The 25,117-nt window shown below is 37.3% G+C and overlaps 1 protein-coding gene across 2 annotated transcripts; it reads right to left on the minus strand.

Annotated features, from left to right (window-relative positions):
- Positions 1 to 974: 974 nt before the first annotated feature.
- LOC132067310 (sphingosine-1-phosphate lyase) lies at positions 975 to 14,483 on the minus strand. Of its 2 annotated transcripts, XM_059460505.1 has the most exons (15): positions 14,204 to 14,483; positions 13,475 to 13,520; positions 12,010 to 12,155; positions 11,807 to 11,866; positions 4,627 to 4,851; positions 4,401 to 4,542; positions 4,149 to 4,199; positions 3,952 to 4,043; positions 3,603 to 3,729; positions 3,095 to 3,110; positions 2,531 to 2,638; positions 2,398 to 2,452; positions 2,165 to 2,311; positions 1,848 to 1,926; positions 975 to 1,365 (listed from the first exon to the last, which is right to left on the minus strand). In XM_059460505.1, the coding sequence occupies exons 1-15, from the start codon at positions 14,401 to 14,403 to the stop codon at positions 1,243 to 1,245; spliced, it is 1,617 nt and encodes a 538-aa protein (XP_059316488.1). In that variant the 5' UTR covers positions 14,404 to 14,483; the 3' UTR covers positions 975 to 1,242. The 2 variants fall into 2 exon arrangements, with proteins under 2 accessions (XP_059316488.1, XP_059316489.1); XM_059460506.1 differs by lacking the exon at positions 13,475 to 13,520 and having other exon boundaries at positions 14,204 to 14,320.
- Positions 14,484 to 25,117: the final 10,634 nt, after the last annotated feature.

The raw sequence follows: 25,117 nt of genomic DNA on the forward strand, positions 1-25,117 counted from the left end.
TTTAAGGGTTGTGGACTGAAGACTAAAATTGTCTACTTTTATACATAGAGGGATGGGTGGAGCTAGCCGAATTCAGTAACTTTACTTCAAACCCTGTATTTGTCTTGAAAAATTCATTGAATATATATAAATTGTTACTTTGGAATCCAATAACATAAAGGAATTAGAATCTCAAAATCACAAGCTTCAAATCCTGACTCTCCATGGAAGAATATTTTTGTTGGTGAAAAAAAAGAGGACTATCTTTGTTAAGTAATATGCATTAAGGACCAAAATAGTCCACCATTTTGATCATTTTCTCTTTGTTAGCTATATGCATATTTACAGGAACAATCAATATATGAAATTAGGCTTTCTATTTTCTTTTAGCTTTATCATTTAATCATAGCTAATTAACAACCGCAGAAAATGTGTTCACAGCTTACAACATATTGAATGTACAAAGATTGCAAAATGTTCCTACGATGAATATACTTTAAAAACATCCCCTGATTTGACTCAGATTTATTTCATCATTAATCGTAAGATTTGATAAGGCGGTTACATATTCCAGCGTGGGTCACATGTTTACATCATTTTTCTTCAAATGTTAAAAGAACACTTGAAAACCATTCATCTTTCAAAACTATACCTTTTTTTAAAACCAGATTTGGAATTTCTCCGACTCTTCGGAAGAAAAACCAAATTTAGAATAATTTGTCATAATGCAAGTGAAAAACCTTGAGTTCCTTCTTTTTTCCTTTCTTGCAGAAATACAAAATAGGAAAACAAAAAGTAGAAAAGAGAAAAAACAGGTCAGTGAAACTCTATTAAATGACAAGTTCAGTATATAACGTAATTCCCTCTAATCACATGGTTTCTCTCGCATATTTCGAGTTAAATAAAATGGCAGATTTCTGTTCTTGCCTGCGAATTAGCTGTTTTTTGTACTCGTCCAAGTAACTTAAGCAAAGTTGAGCGTGCAGCAGCGAGAATACTGGTAAATAAGCATCTCAACATTAACAAGGGGTACTGCTACACAGAAAAATCCCATACCTTTGTAATACTAATTGGAGGGATTCCACCTTTTATTTTAACAAAAAGGAAACATGCATTTAGCAAATACAAAAGGATCAATTATGTTGATTTACTAAAATCTTGTTCTTATTCACCATATGCTGAAAACTCGATATCAATCAACAATTGCAAGTTTTTCTGTTCACCAATATTATGCAAAGAATATGCACCAAGGATGAGAAATGACTAGCATGTACTGTCCATAAATTCGACCAATAGATCTTGAACCATACCCCGATCTGGCATCTTCCCTGCAGCACCGTATATTGGAGCAAACCCTCCGTTAACTGGACCTGGATTTTGTTTCACCTGATGGGAGAAAACACTGTTAATGAACTCTCAACAGCGAATCACATACTATATTGCCCAAGATAAGAATCTAACTAGAATCAGCTAAGTGGTTATGAAAGTAACGGATACGTTGAAAATACCCAAGCCTTATATTCATTGAGTTAATATTTTAGATCTGATTTGTTAAAAACGCAGGCACACGTAAAAGAAGATCTTGACCAGCAAACTTTATGAGGGGAAAATGATTCAATCAGTTTTCGTAAAGCAGGCAGACAAGAAGAGAGTGACAACTTTTAAGATCCTAACTATGAGCATTGTATTACACAGTGCAGATAGGATATACAGTTGGCTAAACAGTACATGGAAAGCCCTCAACAAGCTGGTCCTGGTACTGATAACCACATTAATTTGACAGGAAATCCCGGTATGCTAGTCGTAAAGATTTATGATATTGGAAATTCAAAGGAGAGAAAAAGATGGAAGTGAAAGAGCACACTTACAGTCTGCACGGAATCTATTAGATCCTTCAGAAAAATCTGGACTACTGGTACATGTTGAAGCGTCACACATATATGAACACTGAAACGGATATGTAATACACAACTTAGAAGAGAACTCTCACTGAAGTACTTAGAATTCTAGAAGTATAATTCAAGATTGGAATCTCCTGCCCAAACTGTCCAAAGGGTTATGAAGGAAAAGTTCATTTGTGATAATTGTTTAAACAGTCACCATACAGCTGGAAGGAGAAAAGCTCCTCCAGTGTACAGAATGAATGAGTCCGACATTAAGTGTGCATCATGTGCAGTGGCAATACCTATTAGGTCTCTGCAATGCATTTAAATGCCAGCCTTTCGATGATAGTACATCATTGACTTCAAATATGTCTACAACATCAGATCCAAAAGCAATAATGCTCATATCAGGCCTTCCAATCACGAACAGTTCTGGAATGTCCTGTATCCTGAGGAGTAGAATCATTGTGTTTTGTGAGAGAAAATGGCCCTTAGACTGGACAAGAAATTGAACTATAAGTGAGACTATATCTACCCTTTCTGAATTCTTTTTGATGCCTCCATGATCTCCTTGGTGTTTTCCAAGTATCCTGCAAGGCGTATGAACTCTCAGTTAAGAAGAAACGGAAGTGCCAAGTGATAACCAACAAGAATGAGAAAGGTCTGACCTTCGAAGCCTAAAGATATCATTGCTGCCCAAGCCCCCGCTAGCAGACCTCCAGGCCTGCTTCCAGCAATTGTTGGAGAAACGTAAAGCCCACCAGTCCACTCAGAGACTACCATGTGATTACAAGGAATATATGTCATCAAAATTACATAGGAATGATTACCTTTCTCTTTGCTGGGCACATAGAATATGCTTACCTCCATACAATAAGAACTAGAAAGTTATTTCTTTCTTCTTCTATAAGTGGAAGAGCAAAAGGAAATACTAGCAAATTATCTCAGACCATGGCCACTTACTTTATTGCAAGGGTACGTGTTTGTTGTTTCTGACTAAATTGGTTTCACAGGACCTTTGTGTTTTTCTCAAAAAGACAAATTTCATGATTATGAATTTAAGGTTCAGAGCATCTGGAAACTCCTTTCCCTGAATTGATTGCAATTTGCAGCACATATCTAGTTTTTATTATCACATCAATTACCTCACCAACAAGTTCATAGAGATTTCTTTCCTCGAGTCAGTAGCAAAGCTTCTAATGATGAATAACTTTTTGACATGAGTAACTTACCAGCAACAAATTGATGCTGTTAACGTGTAAAAACCAGCAGCAAATTAGTCCAGTCCCCGCACATGTTTCAGGAGTAGGAAAATGTATAAGATCTCAGATTACTTTAAAAAAAAACATATAAAATGAACTTGTAGCATAATGTATTGCTTCCTTGCACATGAAGTAGAGCCACAGTTCCAAAGGTATATTATACTGCTCTCTACAACTTCAACATTAATACAGGAAAGGTAAAGAGGGGATCCCAGAAAGAAAGCAATTAAAAATTCAAGACAATATTTCTAGTCACATAAAAGGATACATCATACAATATTAAGAATGCATGAACAAATTTCATGATCAAAGAAAACATAATTTCCTCATAAAGAAGAATATGTCCAAAGGAACTAGTCTATCTCCCATGAACTCTCACAAACTGGATGATCAAACAAATTTCATAGGTTCTGCTTAGATATGCTTCAATTGAATGCTAAACAACATTTACAGTGAAGGGGCAGAAAGTAGCAGTTACCTTCCGTATTTCACGATTTCTGTACAGAACTACACTGGTTCCTTTTGGGGCCAGCCCATACTTGTGTACATCCACTGAGATTGAGGTTACTCCTTGAACAGTGAAATCAAATGGAGGTACAGGGTATCTGGACAAAAATCATATGGACGAAGTGTGGTATCTATAAGACAGATATGTAGACGATTTGAGCGTTTTACATAAGAGCTTGTATAAGGGGAGGGCAAGGACAAAGAAACTTTTTACAACTATAAATCAATAGAAGTACAAAATTAGACAAATAGCTAGTGCAGATTGGCGCACTCTACTTTACAGAACCATAACCTAGAAAACAAAGATACATCAAACATACCCCAGTTTACGAGCGAAAGGTAAGACAAAGCCCCCAAGACAAAGGTCAACATGGAAACAAATTCCGTAGCTAGAAGCCAAATCACCAAGCTCCTGCAAGAGAAATTAACTAACAAATTTTAGCGAGTAAAGGATCCAAAATCCATTTAGCAGCATTTGTTAAAGATTTTAAAACTGGGAAAAGGTTCGGGCACTTGCCTCAATTGGATCAATTATGCCATGGGGGAAACCAGGTGCCGATCCAACAATCTGTATATTCATATGTTTTAGCAAGCAGAGCAAACACTTACCACAAAGTCGGAAGCTAAGTAAACAAACTATGATGTAATTCAGCTAACTCTGAGTTCATTTCAATGGAGATTCAGAATTACAAAATGAAGGAGAACAGATAAAAAGAATGACTAAAACCAGGGAATATGATTCTAGAACTGCCCAAATTCTAAACTTTACCATAATAGTGTTTTTGTTAATATGTCGCTTAATAGCTTTAACATCTGCTCGAAATTCTTTATCAACAGGAACACGCCACAACTTGATCTTGAAATATTGTGCAGCCTTGTCATATGCTGAGTGTGCGGAAACTGGTATTATCCTACAGTCATGTATGACAATAATTTTAGAGACTGATATTTCATGGCTGGATGTTAAAGAAAACAAAGAGAGAAAGAGCAAATACATTTCTGGTTTAGTGATTCCTTTCTTGGCTTGCATATAGTCGCGTGATGATTTAACTGCTAATAGTATACTTTCAGTTCCCCCTGATGTCATATTTCCACAAATTTGTCCCCCAGAAGCCTTTTCCTTACTACCAAGAATTGCAGCTGTCATGGCAACCACTTCTGCTTCAAATCTAACAACACTTGGGAACACACTCAGATGTAGTGGATTTGTATGTGCAAACCTGAAATAAGAAATATCTATTCATACTGAAAGCAAAGACGGAAAATTCTGATGATAAGAAAGCTAAGATGGAAGGTGTATTGCTTGTAAAAGAAAACTCAACAAGTGCACTCCCTCCCATGACAACAACAAATAAGAATATGAAGATAAGTACAATTTAAAAAAAAAACTAATTGGATAACAATGATGTTATCCAACCTAATCACATTGTGATAATAAGATAGATTACATGACAAAAAAATGCTCCCAGGCACTATTATCGAGAATATGACCTAAAGGGTTTCTGGTCAACTCTTTCAACTCCGGTGATCCTTCTGATCGCCGGAAATATACTCATCTTTTCTCTTCTTCCTCTCTTCTCTCTCTCTCTCTCTCTCTTCCAGAAAATTTCTTCTCTCTCACTTTTCCTTCTGCCCCCAAAGCTTTTCTCCCTCTTCTCTTTCTCCTTTCTCCTTTCTCCCTTCTTCGATGGAGGGGAGAACCTTTTTTGTTGCTGGGGAAAAGTATTTCGAACTGTTAGACATTAGCGAAGATCGGATCAGATGGTTCATGCTCTACGAACGCAGCAGGAGGTTCATAGGGAAGATTCGGATTGATGAGAACAACTTAAGATGGGCTTGTGGTGCTATGAAAGAGGCTTCAAAGGGCCAAGGTAAGCTTTGCCGGAGGTGGGGAAGAAAGATCGAAGCATATACTTACAGGTTCATCAGAATTTTAATAGTTATGGTAGATTTGTTCGCATAGAAGCTTGGTTGGGAAATAGGAAGTCCTCAGTTATCATCCCAGAGATTATCAATAATGGTGGATGGGAAGAAATCGCCAACAAAATTTTGAGATTTCTGTGGAAACCCCCTATTCAGTCGGAGAGATGGAGCCCCCATTCCCAAGCAAGGTCTTACTGTGATGTTTCCAAGATAGAGAATTGGCCATCTCTAGAGTCAAACAATGCTAATCAGTCCATACCAGTAGCATCCCCTAACAGTTCCAGCCACCTTGCCAAATGCCTTGTCGGAAGATTCAACGATACCTTCAACACCTCCCCAGATCATGATACGATTCAAAAGTGGTTCTATAATAGGTGGAAGATGACAGCAGGGTTGAAGGTTTCTCCAATTTCGCACAATCTTTTTCTCTTCGAAATGCCTTCTCGACAAGAAGCAGCCAGAGTTAAGGCCGGTGACTGGTTCTGGAATGGCCGGAGACTTACTCTGGAATGGTGGGAGACTTACTCTGGAATGGTGGTCGCCGGTCTCTGATCTGAGTTCGACTGCTGAGCTTTGGATCAAAGCTTTTGGTATTCCACTTCATGCCTGGTCTAACAACTCATTCCAAAGTATCGGAGATTTATGTGGAGGCTTTGTGGACATCGACGAGGACACAAAGAAAAGATCTAATCTGCAATGGGCAAGAATATGCATCAAGGAGACCTCTAGAGATCTCCCCTGCAAATTGGAACTCAAAGTGGCTGATTTGAGTTACGAAATTTGGGTGATTCCAGATGCTCACACAAAAATTTGGGTCGCCGGAGATGAGCATGGTGGCAAAGGAAAAAAATTGGTAGGAGAAGATGATGCAGAGATTTCAAGAAAAGAAAAGGACAGAACTGCAGGCAGACCACTGGTTCAGCACGTGGTCTTTGACTTTAATTCAAATTTGCCACGTAATATCAGATTGGGCCCAACACTTAAACCTAATGCTAAAACATTTGAGGTTGGATCTTCCTCTATAGTTGGGCCCACGAAATTAAAATCAGCAAACAAGGCCTCTCTTTACAAAGGCCCATATCAGAGGAGAAATAAGGGTAGAAGTATCTGGAAGCCAAGGGCCCAAGACCCATGTATTTTTAACACTCGAATATCGCCCCCTCGTGATTTTCTTGATCCTCTTTCTACTGAACTTCAGGCTCTTGAACTTAAACGCATGGTTTCAGAGAAAGAGGACGATGCTTGTCCAAGCATTTGTGAAGCTGATGATGAAGGAGAAGATGGAGAAGAGTATCAACAATTGGTACCCCCTGGAATTGGAGAATTTCAACAAATTGGTTCTCTTGGAAACCCTTCGCAGATGATGAATCCTGCAACTGCATCTGGAATCGGAGAATTTCAACAACCACTTGGAATTCCTCCGCAGATGAATCCTGCAATTGCTTCTGATTCTGATCAGTCTTCTATTGCATGTAACGGGTTCCCATCGCTTCCTTGGTATGAAGACAATGTACATAACCATCAGGTGGTCCAAACCCCATCAGTTATTTCTACTTCTAATTGAACTAAATTGATCATGGTCAAGGCTTGCAAAGCTTTTGGGGTTAATGTCGCCGGATTCGAACATGAACTGTTTGACATGATCATAAGGATGGAACAAAGGAGGCAGCAGCAGCAACAGATGGTATCTTCAGAGAGCGGATCAAAGCCTAAAAAAAAGGGGCAACTGAGTTAAAAAGATTATCGTCAAGTTTAATTCAGGATGCCGAGCCATCAAGGTTGAGGGGTAGGTCTCACAAAGCTCAGTCAAGATGAAATTAAAAATCTTAAGCTGGAACGTCAGGGGTTTGAACGAAAGTCAGAAAAGGAGTACCATTAAGTCTCTATTGATGAACTGGAAGGCTGATATAGTTTGTTTGCAAGAGACTAAAATTGAGGACTGGTCACATCAACTTGTAGGATCTCTTTGGGGTAATAGATGGGCTAGCTGGGCAATTTTACAAGCTAGTGGAACGAGGGGGGGAATTATAATAATATGGGACAAAAGGCTGTGGAAAAGCATCATCATTGAGCCTGGAACATATTCAGTTTTCGTAATTCTGGAGAGTCTGCAAGAGCAATTCAGGTGGTGTTTCACTGGGGTGTATGGTCCACATAGCAACAATGAAAGGGAGGATCTTTGGTATGAACTAGCTTCTATAAGGGGCACCTGGGATGGTTATTGGGTGTTGGGTGGAGACTTTAATGTGTGTAGATTTGATTATGAGAAATTTAATTGTCACAGAAGGACAAGTGCCATGAAAACTTTCTCAGTTACTATACTAGATTTGGGTCTCATGGATTTGCCTCTTCTGGGAGCTCAATACACTTGGTCTAGAGGAACTGAACAATTGCAGGCATCTCGATTAGACAGATTCTTGATTTCTCTGACTGGAATGACTGTTTTAAGGCTATAAAACAGATAGCTCTCCCTAGAGTGGAATCTGATCATAAGCCTTTGATGTTGGAGTGTGGGGACTGGGACTCTAGCACATCTTACTTCAAGTTTGAAAATATGTGGCTGCAGACAGAGGGGTTTCTTGATTGTGTAAAAGCTTGGTGGAATAGTTATGAGGTTGTGGGTAGTCCTGATTTCATTCTAACACAGAAACTTAAACTTTTGAAAAAGGATATCTCCAATTGGAACAGAGAGGTATTTGGGAAGTTGGAAGACCAAAGAAGCAAGGCTCTAAATGAACTTTCAAGACTGGAGCAATCCACTGAAGGCAGAATCCTTACGGAAGATGAAAAAATTCAATTGCTTAATTTGCAGGCTCAGATAGAAGAAGTAGCAAGGATTGAAGAGATATCTTGGAGACAAAAGTCAAGATGTCTATGGCTCAGGGATGGGGATAGAAACACAAAGTTTTTCCAAAACATGGCTAATGCACATAGAAGGTATAACTGCATTGATAAGCTACAAGTAAGGGGGTCCACTACTGAAGACAAAGAAGAAATCAAAGAGGAGATTTTGAGCTTCTATCAACAGTTGTATACAGAGAATGAACCTTGGAGACCATCGGTTAGATTTGATAATCTAGCTAGAATCTCCCAAGAAGAAAAGATCTGGCTGGAAAGGGAGTTTGAAGAAGATGAGTTCATTCAGTCATTAAAAAATGTGCTCCAGATAAGGCACCAGGGCCGGATGGCTTTACTATGGCCTTTTTTCAACATGCTTGGGAGGTCATCAAAAATGAGATTATCAATGCCTTGAAGCACTTCCATCACCACTGTCACATGGTCAAATGCATCAATGCTTCCTTCATTTCCTTGATTCCTAAGAAGAACGGGGCAATCGAACTCAAGGATTACAGACCAATCAGTCTAATTAGTAATGTCTACAAAATTGCTTCAAAGTTACTTGCAGAAAGACTCAAAACAGTGATCGGGAAATTGGTGTCGGGGAGTCAGAATGCTTTTGTTAGGGGAAGGCAAATCACAGATGCATCACTCATTGCCAATGAGGCTCTAGATTGGAGATTAAAGAGTGGAGAACCAGGGCTGCTATTCAAGCTAGACATAGAGAAGGCTTTCAACAAAGTGAGCTGGTCATATGTGCTTAACATTTTGAGCCATATGGGCTTTGGAAACAGGTGGATAAAGTATAGCATCTCTACTGTCAAATATTCCATTTTGGTTAACAGGGGACCTGTGGGGTTCTTTTCCCCTCAGAGAGGCATCAGGCAAGGTGATCCGATCTCACCCTTTTTGTTCATTTTGGCAATGGAAGGATTTAGCAAAATGTTGCAAACAGCTAGCCATTTGCAATGGATTGTGCCATTTAAGATAGGAAGGAACCCAGGACCTCAAACTGATGTCTCTCACCTGTTATATGCAGATGATACTTTGATCTTTTGTGGTGCTGAGAGATCACAAGTGACAAAGCTTAACCGAACCTTATTTATTTTTGAAGCTATTTCAGGTCTGCATATGAACATGCTTAAGAGCACTATTTATCCTGTCAATGAGGTACCAAATATGGAAGAGCTAGCAGATATCATGGGTTGCAAGATTGGATCATTTCCTTGCACTTACTTGGGTCTTCCTTTGGGTGCTAAATACAAATCTACTGAAATCTGGACAGGAATCATTGAAAAGTTCGAAAAGAAATTGGCAACATGGCAAATGCAATATCTTTCATTTGGTGGCAGGCTGACCCTAATCAACAGTGTTCTCGACAGCTTACCTACTTACTATATGGCATTGTTTCAAATCCCAACTGATGTTCTGGAGCAAATTGACAAGTTAAGGAGAGATTTTCTCTGGGAAGGCAACAGTGAGGAACACAAATACCATCTCGTCAAGTGGGAGAAGGTGACTCAACCAAAATTTCAAGGAGGTCTTGGTATCAAGGACATTGCAGCTCATAACAAAAGCATGATGATGAAGTGGCTTTGGAGATTCAATCTGGAGGATGCAGGGTTATGGAAAGATGTTGTGATAGCTAAACATGGATTATTGGATCACTGGTGCACAAAGGCCTCTACTCTTCCTTATGGAGTGGGTCTCTGGAAGGGTATTAGAAGATTGTGGGACACCTTTGTTCAACAGACTCATTTTGAAGTGGGCAATGGCTCAATCTTAAGATTCTGGAAGGACAAATGGGTTGGAAGTACCATCCTTCAGGATGACTTTCCAAATTTGTTCAGAATAGCTCAAGACCCCAACTCTGTAATTGCTGCTAACAGAGAAGGGAACACTTGGGACCTGTCTTTCAGAAGAAACATGTATGATTGGGAAGTGAATGAGTTGCTAGATCTTCTTTCGAGACTTCAACAATGTTTCATCAATCCCCAGGCAGCTGACAAACTCAAATGGGGACAACAGAGTGGGGGAATCTACACAGTCAAGGAAGGATACCATCAAATGTGCTCTAGAAATCCATTCATAGACAATTGGCCCTGGAAACTCATTTGGAAAACAAAACTACCTCTTAAAGTCATATGTTTCACTTGGATAGCTCTATATGAGGCTTGTCTTACTCAAGACAACCTGATGAAAAGGAACACTCAGCTTCCAAGCAGATGCCATATGTGCAGAAAGGAGGTTGACACTACCAGGCATCTTTTCCTCCACTGTGAAGTGGCCTCAGAAATCTGGAATCTATTTTTTTGCCTCTTTGGTCTTAATTGGACCATTCCTCTCTCAATAAAGGAAGCTTATGAGAGCTGGAATCTATGGAAAGTTCACAAAACCATCAAGAAAATCTGGAACATGGTACCAGCTTGTATATTTTGGTGTATCTGGTTAGAAAGGAATAGGAGATGTTTTCAGGGGGTGTCAACACCTTTAGGTCTTTTGAAAGCAAGGTGTATTGCCAATTTGTTTAGTTGGACCAAATTGGTCCCTGTAGGTAATGCAGATCAACTTTTGGATTTTACTAGATCATTAGTTCTGGCTTAGATATTTGTTGTACAGCCAGCCAGTCTTCTTTTTGTAAGCTCAAATGCTATATCTTGTAATTATTGCATCTTCTTGATGCCTTGATTAATATCACTTACTTCATCCAAAAAAAAAGATAGATTACATGACTCAGATACACCAGCTTGAGCAGAGTATTGTGCTTTGTTCGTTCAAGTTTAGTCAAAGATGAACTTGGGCAAAAACAACTCAACAGAATTGGGATCTAGTATTTTAATCCAAGATGTTCAACAAAAAAACAAAAACAATTTCTGCCAGATGACATACTTTAATACACCAAGTATGAGAAATGCACATGGAATGTTGAGAAAAGGTTATTTGATTCAAAGAAACCAAGGGTTATAACATCGAAAAGTTACCAGTCCACTTTACAAGGGGGAAAAGGGGGTGTAGAGCTATGAGATCAGCATAACCCCCACTTAACAGTTACTAAGCATTTCATAGTTTCAAATCCATCTTCCATCCAGCATGGTCAACATGTGAAGTATGACATTTTCTGTACCCCCTGAAGCATTGTTAACTCATTAATTACATTTTGCAGGTCTTAACCAATCAAGCATAGTCTACATGTTGGTTGTGTCTCTTCATTGTAACCCCTGATCTCTGTATAGGTAGTACACTGAATCTTCTCCCTCTTCTGTTTAATCCTACACTCAATAATTGGACTAGATTCTTTATGGCAGAAGGTTTCACACGAGAAGGTACATTAAAAGAAACTACCCTTCCCTTGATCAGTTAACGCAACGAAAGCAACTAAATATACATAAATACACAACGGATGAACAGTCTTACATGGAACATGCCTCGTTTATCAATGAAAAATGCCCCTCATTCTCATTTCCGCCAATATAGCTGCCCAGAAAATAGGAAACCCTTTAGTCTTTCTACGCAGGTTAAAGAGCAAAAGAAATGGTTTATTTGAAAAAAGAAACATATATAATTCCAAACTACCAGCTAAAAACGCATAATATAGTGCAATAATTATGTAGACGTACACGGTACCCGAACATTTTCCCTGCCATGTCACATCTTTTTGTTTCTCATGTTTCATTTGCACTAGTACTTTATCTCCTAAGCCTGACCTCGGCAACTCAGTTCTCCATCCATCTCTATTACTAGAACCTTGCAACTGATCCACTATCTGCCCAGTTTCATCACAAATTTTGAAGCCGTAGAATGTCAGAGTTATAATCAGAAATAAAGAGATTAATAATTGAAACCTCTTATTGCTTCCGAATAGATGCACAAGTGAGAATAGAATCTTAACCAGGTTCTTTCTTTGCTAGAATTATTCTCCTAAAATAGGCTGAACAAATCTACATCATATCCCTTGGGATGCGACACTTCCCCAGACCCAGCGTGAACGCAGGATGCTTCGTGCATCGGGCTGCCTATTTTCTTAAGCTGAACAAATCGAATCCAAAATGTATGCAACAGATTATTTAGCCTAGGTTCAGAATTAAAAAAATACCCAGGTGAAGAAAACCAAAATACAATAGCGTGATATATATGGATTGAATGATTTGATACTGGTATTCCTGTTCTATGTTATACACTGTGTTTGACTTATATCGGAGTTCAAGGTGTTTAATTTGAATTGTGCATTATATTAGCAGTAGAGGAAGAAAATAAGAAAGTAACAGATGAAAAGTTAAAGCGCTGAGGAACCATCAAATCAAAGTTTATAGTTTGTATTGTAAAACATAATTTAAATTCTTGAAAGTAGTGAAAATTGTTTAAAAGAAACAATATTATTATTAATGGAATAGCGTCCAACATTTTGGAACATTTCAAGGTGGAAAATGTGTCGTATAAGCTGGAATGGAATGACCAAATGCTAGCAACTTAGAGCGAAATAGTTCCAGTTAATTTCATTTAGCTTTTCACAATCAAACAGCAATTCACCCAACTGTGTGTGATAATCACCGAAAGAAACAAAAATGCAAAACTGCATTCAATGAAGCAGAGCAGAGTATTAAATACTTGGGGTGTGTTTGGTATGAAGGAAAATGTTTTCCTATTTTCCCTTGTTTGATTGCACTAAATATCTTGGAAAATGTTATCCTCAAAGTAGGAGAAAATGTTTCCTTAAAAAATTAGGGGAAAATATTTTCAGGATCAATATAGACACACCAACGCAACCCCAACCTACCCACGCACTATCCACCCACCCCGTACCTTTCCTACCCATCCAACCCCACCCCACAACAACCCCATTAACCCCAACCCCCCAAATCCCCCCATCACCACCAAAGTTGCAGTCTAAATTCAAAAATCTCATAGTGTTTTGCTTTGAATATGTGCAAATGCTTTTAAAATGACATTTCCGACTTGCATACCAAACACATGAAAATGATTAGGAAGTGAAAGTAGGAAAATCACTTATTTTCGGAGAAAATAATTTTCAGTCATACCAAACACACCCTTAGTCGACAAAATAGGACCTCAAAATTAACTCACCTTCTGCTTCTCAGCGTCAATGTACTTTTTAACACCAGGCACCAACCTATATTTAAGGAATCAAAAATTAAAATCCATATAAAACTTATAGCTTCAGGCAATCACAATAAGTGTCAAATAATGATTCAAAACTCAATCAGAAGCTATAAGTACACACCCCAACATAAATATTACGCCACGTAGCCCAATATACAAAATTATACCACATTATACCTGGGAAGAAAGCGTTATAAATAATGTATCAAATATGAGCTAAATCATGTAACAAACTCAGGACCCGTTTGGCCATGAGAATTGGTCACTTTTTTCCAGAAACTTTTTTTTTTTTTTTACTTTATTTGAAAATCCGGGTTGGACCATGAAAATTCCAAATACAATTTGAAGTTTGTATTTAAAAAACACCTAAAACCCTATTTTCACTTTCAGTATATTAAAACATCCAAATATTCTTTACAATAACTATAACCAAACACGACTCCATCTTCAACTCCAACTTCAAAAATTCCAAATGAAGTGATAAATATTTGGTTTCTATGACCAAAGGCCTACTCAAAATATGGGCTACGTGGCGTAAATATTTTCTCCCAGCAGACATAAAGCCTAATTTCCCCCCAAAAAATGCCTCAAAAGACAATATTTCCTGTGGTCCAAACGTGTATAATATACTCTTTTCTTATTTTTAAAATTTACTGAGAAAGAAAAATTAAACAGAAATTGATGAAAAATTACTTGACGGAGCTCATAACGAAGCTAATAATGGTAGCTTTGAGTCCTTTTTCGTGAATAACAAGGAAGATGGATTGAAGAATTCGAGCCAATAGTAGAGAGATGAAAGGAGCAATAAGTAGAGTTAATGGGTCGAATTGTAATAAATAGGAATTTGCTGAAGCTCTGTATTGATTCAACCATGGTGGAATTTGGAAATCCATAGCTCCGATTGCTGTGAAACAGGCTCGTCTTTTATGCCTTTTTTTTTCTTTTTTTCTTTTGGTTTCTTTTGTGGATCGTTGATTGAAAGTAATATGTTATTTATAGCGTGACTGGTCAAGTTTTTAAAATTAGTTATTTTAAAAAATATTTTTTTTAAAATATTTTTGGTAAAAAGCATATTGTGCTTGATCAATTAATAAAAAAATAATTTTAAGTAGTAATTAGTGTTTGGTCAAACTTTAAAAGATACTTCTAATTTTATTTTTTTTCAAAAGTGTTTTTTAAAAAAATATATTTTTTAGTTTACAAAAAATATTTCTGTTACTCCTTAAAAACACTTATTTTCTCCTAAAAATATAATTAAATACCTCACTTTTTTAAAGTAAGCACTTATTAAAAAAAATCAAGTTATTTTCTCCCGTAACCAAATACCTCGCGTTTTTAAAAATAAGTGCTTATTAAAAAAAATTGAAAAAAAAAACTTTGACCAAACAAGCATTAAAACGTTTGGTCGATCTATAATTTGATACGTGTGTCATAAATTGGCCAGCCTATAATTTAATATATCAGGCGGTGCGTACAAGTTATCTATTTTCCCTTTGTACGGTATGCTTCTTGATCATTTGTTTGCTACTCCATATAGAAAGCGATGCATACAGGGTAATGTCTCGGTCCTAATTTATGCGGCAATTCTTTTTTTGTCTGTTGCAAAAAGAATCTCATATCTTTCTATTTAGGCTTAAATGCATATGCAGTCAGAGATGGTAGATAAACACTGAAAATCAAAAAATCAGATCGTATCGAATTAATTCAGTTTCAATTTTTTCGGTGTTTCAGTTTGGTTTCGATTTTTAATAACAAATTCGGTGTTTCGGTTCGGTGTCTGGTTCCGGATCAACGGTTCTTCAGTATTTTGATTTAACCGAAGATTTTTTTCATTTTTTTTTTGAAGATTTACTACATGAATATAATTTTTTTCGGGCAATTCGCAGAATTGCCCTTCTTTTGGGGTGGTCTTTAAATTTTGCCCCTCATATTTGAAATCTTTAAATTTTACCCTTCGCTAAATCCCATGAGTTTCAGGTTCGAACCCCCACACAGTCAAAATTTTAAAAAAAATTCGCAAGGCAGAGTTTAAATTTCGCTATGCCCCCATCGGCATACACTTGTGAAGGAATTAGCAAAGTTATGCGGACCGATACTTATGCCTTATGGGCGGACTTAGCATAAGTATCTTAGGTTCGATAACTTTGATAATTCCTTCACAAGTTTATGCGGATCCGCATAAAAGTTTGTCCATTAAAAGTATGCCCCCATCGGCATAAACTTGTTTAGGAATTACCAAACTTACGCCGATGGGGGCATATTATGCCTTATGGGCAAACTTTGTCTTGAAGCATATATATGCATTTTTTTTTTAACCACTTCAACGTGTTAGAACGAGTTACAAACATCCGTACAAACCTATGTAAATATTGAATCGATGATGTACTTAATTTCTTTTTCAATTCCCACGTAATATCTTCCCGATACCTTCAAATATGTACACTCTTTAGAATCTAAACAAAGCGAGATCACTTCAAGTCCATATTTCGAGCCAATTAATCCTTAAAGCATCTTTATAAACTACGAACTTTTTTTTGTCCAAAACCACGGTTATGAGTAAACTACCGCTTGCCTTATAAGGCAAAGTTTAAATTTTATATGCCCCCCTCCTCGTAGACTTTTAGTTATGTTTAACTAAAAGTCTCATTTAGGCGTACTTTGCCTTGAAGAGCGGACATTTAGTTATGCTTGATCCGGCATAACTTTAACTTTTCTTAAAGATTGTATGCTTGGATCCGGCATACACTCCCCCGATCCTTCCTTACGAAATTATTTTTTTATTTTATGCCTGAGCGGGGGTTCGAACCCAGAACTTCATGTATTCGCTCATCTTTCCAAGCAAAGGGTAAAATTTAAAGACCACAAATATGAAGGGCAAAATTTAAAGACCACAAATTTGAGGGGCAAAATTTAAAGACCACCCCAAACGAAGGGCAATCCGTGCAAAAAAATGATTTTTTTCAACACTCAGTCCACCCTCTCAGGCCCAAATTAATTTATCCAAGCCCATCCCTATAGAGTATAGACCCACAGTAATTTCATTCACTTAACCTAAGTCCTAACTTCATTTCCTAAGTTCCTCTCCTCTGTCCTCAGTTTAATGAACTGATGAATTGTAGTCAGTTTAATTATCAGCTTGACATCCATAATACAAAAGATTACATCACGAGTCCAAAATTTTCAGTATTCATTCTTAATGTGATATCTGTCTCGAATATAGCTAATATTGGTACATCTTCAGTTGTTTGGTTTATGTATATCAGAAGTTCAGAACTTTTGGTAACTGTTCTTCATGTTGGCCTTTGATAGGCTCTGTTCATGATCCATTTTCTTGTTACTTCTTAGTCGTTTAATATTATTTTCTGTATGATATCAACTTCTATGTCCTCTTATATGTTTTAAACTATGTAACAAAACAATGTGGTATTGGAAGTTGACATAGAAGTCAATATTTTGGTGATGATGTTTACTTATCTACAGGACTTCATCATATATATGAAGCATCTCATTTTGAAACAATCAATAAGCATTCAATAATCAGTACTCTGCAGTCTGCGCAAAGCCACCAAATTAAATTGACCTTGCTCGAAAAAACGATTATTAACTGATAAAAACGTCCACCCCTAATTTTACAAGCAAAAATTAGCCATTGCAGGCCTATGCTGGAAAAAAAACGAACTAGAAAAACTGAAATCGAACCGAACCGAACTAATTTGGTGCGGTGTTTGGTGTCGACTTTCAAAAAATCGAAAAACCAAACCGAACTTTGAAAAAACCAAACTGAACGCCCATGCAGCCCCCTAAACTTGCCCTTTTTTTTCATTTTGGCACCTCAACTAAGTATTGTTCCCATCGAACCCCTGAACTTGGCCTCAAGTGTGTCAATCAAACACAATCTAACTTACATAACATATATGCTGATTTTCATTTTCTTTAGCGTGAACGTCAATTGCATCCTACGTGGAAAATTCAACCAATTAAAACCCCACATGAATTTTAATTATACACATCATTAAAATATGTGTATAACGACCTTTTTTCAAGAACCAAACAATTCGGCCAACCAAGAATTGAAGACCAGCCTTTTGAGATTGATTTTGTAGCTTTTTTTGGGATTCTGGAATAACATAATAGGACCTGGTGTTGCTTAATATTTTTAGCTTCTTATTTTCCAGATTTGTTTCTTATTTTTCAGTTTTCAGTTTTAGTTTCCAATTTTGATTTCTTATTTTCCAGTTTTGTTATTTGATTGGTTTAAGTGGTGCTTCTTCACTTGTATAACACAGTAGCACACTTCTTCCTATCTGATGTGTATAATTAAAATGGATGCGGTATTCTAATTGGTCGAATTTTCCATATAGGATGCGATTGACATTCACGCGCAAGGCTAAAGAAAATGAAACTCACCATATATGTTACTATGTAAGTTGGATTGTGTTTGATAGACACACTTGAGGCCAAGTTCAGGAGTTCAATAGGAACAACACGTAGTGGAGGTGCCAAAATGAAAAAAAAGGGACAAGTTTAGGGGGTTGCATATGTATTAAGCCTTTTATTTATTATAACCATACAAATTAAGGCTCATTTTGGCCTATAAATGTAAAAAATATTTCTTTCTTTTTTAAATTTTATGTCTAGTTAAATGATGTCATATAAATTGGGACATAGAGAGTATCTATTTCTCCTTTGGCGTGGTATTTTACTTTTCGATAGTCAATTTAATTAATTTTGAAGTTAAATTCGATTAGATTAATTTTATATTTTAAATTACATTTAAATATTAAAAATTATACAAAAAGTAATATAAATTGTAATTTCTCATGTTGATATGATCAAAAGTATATATTATAAAATATCAATCAAAATTTACATCCAAAAATAAAATACCATATAAACTGAAAAGGAGGGAGTGTCTATTTTTCCTTGGGCGAGCTATGCTTCTATATAACTCCATATGGTAAGCGACAAGTTACTCCCAAGTTCAATTTATGTGACATATTTTATTTCTTGATTGTTAATTTAATTAATTTTTGAAGTTAAATTAGATTAGATCTCATTAATAATTTTAAATAAAAATTAAATGTTTAAAAAGAAATACGAAAATGGCTATAAATTGTAATTTTTTTCATGTCAATGGGATGAAAAATGAATTATAAAATATTTGTCAAAATTAACATAATCGAAATATCGAAAATAAAGTACCACATAAATTAAAAGCAAGGGAGTGCCTATTTTTCCTTAGGCGCACTACGCTTAGCTTTTGCTTTCGTAAACCGTGGCTGATTGCCTAACCATTTCTTCTGGTACATTCCTTTAATTGAAAAGATAATGACATAGTTTAAAGTTAGAGAAAATACACAAATACCCCCAACATATACTCGGATTAATTATGACGCATTCAACCTTTGCGGGCGACCTATTATCCCCCTGGCCTTATTTTTTCTGTATTTTTGTACCCTTTTTCGGCTGTCGTGGCACAAAAAAAATTGATGCCCAGTTGCACAATGAAGAGTGTTGCATACTCTCCGCTACATCGGCGCCACGTCGGTGCCACTTCACTGCCACATTGGTGCCACTTTTCCTTTCTTTTTTTCATTTGATTTTTCTTTTATTAATTATATTTACACTGATTAACATCTAATTAACCATTAAACCCTCAATTAATTTTATCTTCTTCATCACTAAACCATTCTTCTTCTTCTTCATTTCAAGAAATCGATCAACCCATATTCTTCCTCCATTAACACACACACATTCAACCCATTTTCTTCCTCCATTAACAAACACACACATTCAATCCATTTTCTTCCTCTATTAACACACACAAATTCAATTTCTTTCATCAATCATAAATATTTTTTTCAAGAAATCAACCAACCCATTTTCTTCCTCCATTAAAACACACACATTCAACCTATTTTCTTCCTCCATTAACACACACACATTCAACCCATTTTCTTCATCCATTAACACACACATTCAACCCATTTTCTTCCTCTATTAACACACACACATTCAATTTCTTCATCAATCATAAATATTTTTTCAAGAAATCAACCAACCCATTTTCTTCCTCCATTAACACACACACATTCAACCCATTTTCTTTGTCTATCAACACACACACACATTCAATCTATTTTCTTCCTCCACTAAAACACGCACATTCAACCCATTTTCTTCCCCCATTAACACACACACATTCAATTTCTTCATCAATCATAAATATTTTTTCAAGAAATCAACCAACCCATTTTCTTCCTCCATTAACACACACACACATTTAATTTCATCATCAATCATATATATCTTTTTAAGAAATCAACCTATTTGGGTTCAAGAATTTCTCTTCCACGGCGCTGCTTCTTCTCTTTTCTTAAAAAACACCAACTTTCGGCGGCGGTGGTGGGGCAGTGACAGCTCATTGGTGGTGGTGGTGGCGCGGGAGGGATTGAAGGAGATGAAGGAAGGGGGAGGGGTCATTGTCGCAGTGGTGCAAGGAGTGGAAAGAAGGAGATAAAGGAAGGGGGTCGTTGGGGCAGTGGCCACTCGCCGGCGATGAAGTCCGACAGCGGCGGCGGGGCTGAGATAGAAAAAAAAAGAAGAAAAAATTAATTAAAAATACATATATTTATGAAAAGATATATTAAAAATAAAACTTTAATACTTGTTTAATAAAATTTAGGTGGCACCAATGTGGTAGTGACATGGCGCCGATGTGGCAGAGAGTGTGCAACACTCTCCAACTTGCAACTGGGCATCAATTTTTTTTGTGCCACGTCAGCCGAAAAAGGGTACAAAAATACAAAAAAATAAGGTCAGGGGGTAATAGGTCGCCCGCAAAGGTTGGGTGCATCATAATTAATACGAGTATACGTTTGGGGGGGGGGGGGGGTATTTGTGTAATTTTCTCTTTAGAGTTACTAATAAAAGACAAAAAATGTCACTCAAGGAGAGAAACTACTCCCTCCATCCCAAAAAGATTGTCTTAGTTTGACTTGGCACAAAGTTTAAGAAACAAAGGAAGACTTTTGAAATGTGTGGTCCAAAACAAGCCTTAGATATTTGTGTGGCTATAAATCATCTCATAAAGTTAAATTATTTCTAAATATAGAAAGGTGTCAATCTTTTTGGGACAGACTAAAAAGGAAAGGAAGACAATCTTTTTGGGATGCACAGAGTAATACTTCATAGGACATCATCATATTGATGGGGTCTAGCCCCATGTGAATCAAAATTTCATGTGCCAATTTACTTGGCTGATTTTCCTTTTTCCTCGGAGCCAAATAGTCTGTTTGGCCAAGCTTATTTTTCCCTCAAAAGTACTTATTATTTCAATAAATGCTTATTTAAAAAAATGGGGTGTTTGGCCAAGCTTTTGGAGAAAATAAGTGCTTACGAGAGTAGCATAAGTAATTTTTCATAAGCTAAAAAAAATACACTTAGAAGCACTTTTTAAAAGCTTGGCGAAACACTAATTGCTGCTCAAAAGTGCTTTTTAAATTAATTGGCCAAACGCAAATTGGTTTTCGCCAAAAGTACTTTTTTAAAAAGTGTTTTAGAAAAAAGCACTTGTTAAAATAAGCCGATTTTAAAAGCTTGGCCAAACAGGCTACAAGTTTGGCAAGTTGTGGAGGAAAATTAAATTTCTCCTGTAGCATTCTTGGTGACCAAGTGCGTTTTGGCCTATAAAAGGAGATGCATTTCTTCATTCTCAAACACACCAACCATAAAGAGAAAGAAGAGTGAGATATTCACAGATAGAGAAATAGTCTGTAAGGAAAAATAGAGAGTGTGAGCGATATTGTAGTGAGGTTGAAAATCTTAAAAGGGGATTATTTCTTTTGAGTGTGTAGTGGTCTTTGGAGTATTTTTCTCAGACCTACAAAGTGTAAAATCCTTGCTATAGTGATATCAGTTACTTCTCTCGGCCCGTGATTTTTTTCCGTTTGGGTTTCCACATAAAAATCTTGATGTCATTTTCGCTCTTTTTATTCCACGGTGCTACAATATTAATCCGCTAAAAATACTGTGAATATTATTTCTGTGGCGAGTTTATTCCCAACAACTGGTATCATAGTTCAGGTTCTGCTCATTCATAAATATATTTTTTTGCGATCGGTCATACTATACTCGGTGAAAAAAATGTCTGGAGTAAAGTATGAGGTAGCAAAATTCAACGGTTATAGCGGTTTCTCAACATGGAAGAGGAGGATGAGGGATCTTCTCATCCAACAAGGTTTGCACAAGGCACTAGGCGGCAAATATAAAAAGCCCGAATCCACGAAACTTGAGGATTGGGAGGAAATGGATGAAAAGGCAGCTAGTGCAATCAGGTTGCACTTAACATATGATGTGGTCAATAATATCATCTATGAAGAGAGCGCATGTGATATTTGGACAAGGTTGGAAAACCTATACATGTCCAAGACGCTGACAAACAAATTGTACCTAAAGAAACAGTTATACGCTCTACATATGGGTGAAGGTAAAGATTTTTCATCACATTTAAATGTGCTTAATGGATTAATCACGCAGCTGGCCAAACTCATGCTTCCTTGCTTTAGATTCAAAAATCTGTCCGCTCTAGCTCGGCGGACCTCGGGTGGCAAATAATGACGAATGAAAGCGTCAACAAATTCTTGCCATACCGGTGGAGGCGAATTCTTTTGTCTCGATGCTATCCAATTGTTGTACCACAATACCGCCACATCGCGGAGTCTATAAGAGGCCAACTCCACGGATTCAGTCTCAGAAGCATGAATAATTTTCAGTGTCCTCAACATTTCATCAATAAAGCCTTACGGATTTTCATCCGGCTTTGACCCAAAGAACTCCGGAGGATTTAAAGTCATGAAATCACGGGCTCTAGTACTAGCCAAACGATCACTCGGACCTCCATTCTGTCGTTGTGCTTGGGCGGCAACTAACTGTGTCAATAAGTGTATGGCCTTGGTCACTTGTTGACCCGAAGCAACCGGTGGAGGAATCGGAGGCAAGCTCCTCCTTGCTCTTCTACATTGGGTGAGGCCTCATTTTGTGATTCGCCCTCTTCTACATTCATCGGAGGCTCTCTTTCTGCCCGCCTTTTTATCATAGTCTTGCCCTTCTGGGCGACTGTAGCTTTTCTTTTTAGCGGCATTTTCTGAAATCACAACACACTATTAGGGAGGATAAAATCTTATACATGGCTCTATCGCACGATCTCGTAAGAAGAAAGATGGTCATTTTTCCTAAATGCCCCGTAGCCTCTTGTTTATTAGCGTGGCGCTCTACACACCATAAACAAGACTCTACTAGACACGGCTCGTAGACACTTCCTAGGACGAACTGCTCTGATACCACTTTTGTCACGACCCAACTAGGAGCCGCGACGGGTACCCGGGGCTAACCACCGAGCACCATGCATTATACTGCTCACTATACTCATTATACTCTTTTTTATCAAATTCATCAACAAATCATGATAGCAGTCATTCTTTTATAAACGTAAGCCTTTGGGCTATCAAAATAGTAATATACATATACATGAAAAATGTGAGACCATACTACCCAAACTGCGCATCTACGAGCCTCTACTGAAACACTATACATATAGACGGAACAATACTCCGTCGTGCCCAAAATATACATATGTACGAAAAGAATAATCATAAGCACCTCCGGACAATAGAGTGCTCTCAATCAGCTGACAGCTACTAAGAATCTGGATCAAGCTCACCTCCCTGTCTACCTGTGGGCATGAACACAGCGTCCAAATAAAACGGACGTCAGTACGAATATTGTATTGAGTATGAGAGGCATAAACAATAACAATACATCAATGAAATAAGGGAGGCGTCAAACATGGAGCAACCTGTAACTGACTGTGATTCATACAATAAATAATGCATGCTGACTTACATTCATACTCGTCATCATCTCATGTATGCATAACATATGTATATATATATATGCCCGACCATATAGGTACGGTGTGATAATCAGTAACATTAGCCCGCGTCCAGGCCTCCCGCGTCCGGGGTATCATCTCATGCTGCCCACTAGTGGTGCCTGCCCATGCCAACTAGCCATGGTGTATAAGCTGCCCGCCTTAGCGGTGACTGCCTAGCCAACTAGGCACGGTGTAATATCATCATAGCATGCTCATCATAATGTGCTCATCATAGTATGCTCATCATAATACATGCATAAAGACTTTAGGACAACTATAATTTATCGAGGTGATAAAAGGTCGTGAACCCTCGATTCCATTATGAACATTTATAAACATTCTGCCTCACCTTGGAGGGATTAGTATATAAGGTGAGTGTATACAAGGAATGACATCATTAACTTAACGGAAACATATTATCATTACAGAACTCGTAACATATCTCTTGTCTCATATAACTATTCATGATCTTAGACTTTTGGCTTTTCGGAATATAGAAGAATCATGGAAAGGAAAGAAGAATCATGTCATAGGATTCATGCCATAGAAAGAAAGGACTAGCCTCACATACCTTTGTCGTTGAGCTAAGCTATCGCTCACTTGTTCTCCTTCAATGTCACGTTGCTACCTTCACGAGAGAATTCGTATTAACGTTAGTTAATCGACTATAAGAACGTATAGTTATTTCTAGGGAAAATTGGGCAGCATTTCCTTTATTTCTACTACTTTTCCCATGTTTCATTTCAACTCCCAACATTCACAACAACACTCACAATATCGTATCAACAATCGTCATTTATCTACATTTACCACATTCCACCATTTTTCTCCAATTTCTCCATATTTATTGGTTTTTGCTCATCATCATATTTTCTCATACATCACACCTATTTCATGGTCTAAATAGCATTTATAACATATTTATAATCACAACACACACCAACATTTATGGTTCATCTCAACCACCATTCAAAATTGACACTATTCACTCATTTATGACCCATTTTCTATACCATACTATAATCCACATGTTATCAACTTAAAACATCTTAAACAACCAAGAATAAGCATAAAACTCACCTTAGATGTTGTAGGAACGAGCCTTGAGCAACAATACTCTTCTATACCAAAAACCCTATTTCACCCCTCTTGGGATCTTGGTTTGGATGAGCTTCACTTGGGTTTCATACACCTTGCTTCATGGATTTGGTGTTGTTGATCTTGTTTTTCCTTTGATTTTCTTGTGGATGAATATTAGGGAGTATTCTAGATGTTTCTTGCAGGGTGGAGTGAAAATGAAATGAAATGGAATTAAAAAGGTCCTTTATACTTAACTTAAAAAGCTGGCCGATCAACTTTATACGGACCAACATACGCCCCGTACTATTTATACGAACCATATGTGTGGCCGTATGTTTGGTCCAGTAGCTGGTGCCCTCCTTGGCTAATTATACGGTCCAACATACGGCTGGTACAATTTATACGGTCCGTAGGTTGGGCCGTATAATGCCAGTGGTTCCATTTTCGTTCTCGTCAACTCGTTTGATCTCCGATTCTTATGGAACCTTCTTGACACTTGTTTAACACTTCAATACCAATCTAAGGGATGTTATTACTTGTCTCTAAGACATCATTATGCCATCTCAGAATCGTCGCTCGTTATTCTTATCCGA

The sequence above is a fragment of the Lycium ferocissimum genome, chromosome 8 (assembly GCF_029784015.1).
Source record: "Lycium ferocissimum isolate CSIRO_LF1 chromosome 8, AGI_CSIRO_Lferr_CH_V1, whole genome shotgun sequence".
In the NCBI taxonomy this organism is placed as follows: domain Eukaryota; kingdom Viridiplantae; phylum Streptophyta; class Magnoliopsida; order Solanales; family Solanaceae; genus Lycium; species Lycium ferocissimum.

Bases quoted from the DNA above. Each gene is read 5' to 3' on its own strand.
- LOC132067310 (XM_059460505.1), bottom strand. From the start codon at position 14,403: ATGGATTTCCAAATTCCACCATGGTTGAATCAATACAGAGCTTCAGCA. The intron at 3,730-3,951 runs GTATGTTTGATG...ATTTTTGTCCAG, and splicing joins CCTTTCGCTCGTAAACTGGG to ATACCCTGTACCTCCATTTG. The intron at 1,366-1,847 runs GTAAGTGTGCTC...TTCTCCCATCAG, and splicing joins TAATAGATTCCGTGCAGACT to GTGAAACAAAATCCAGGTCC.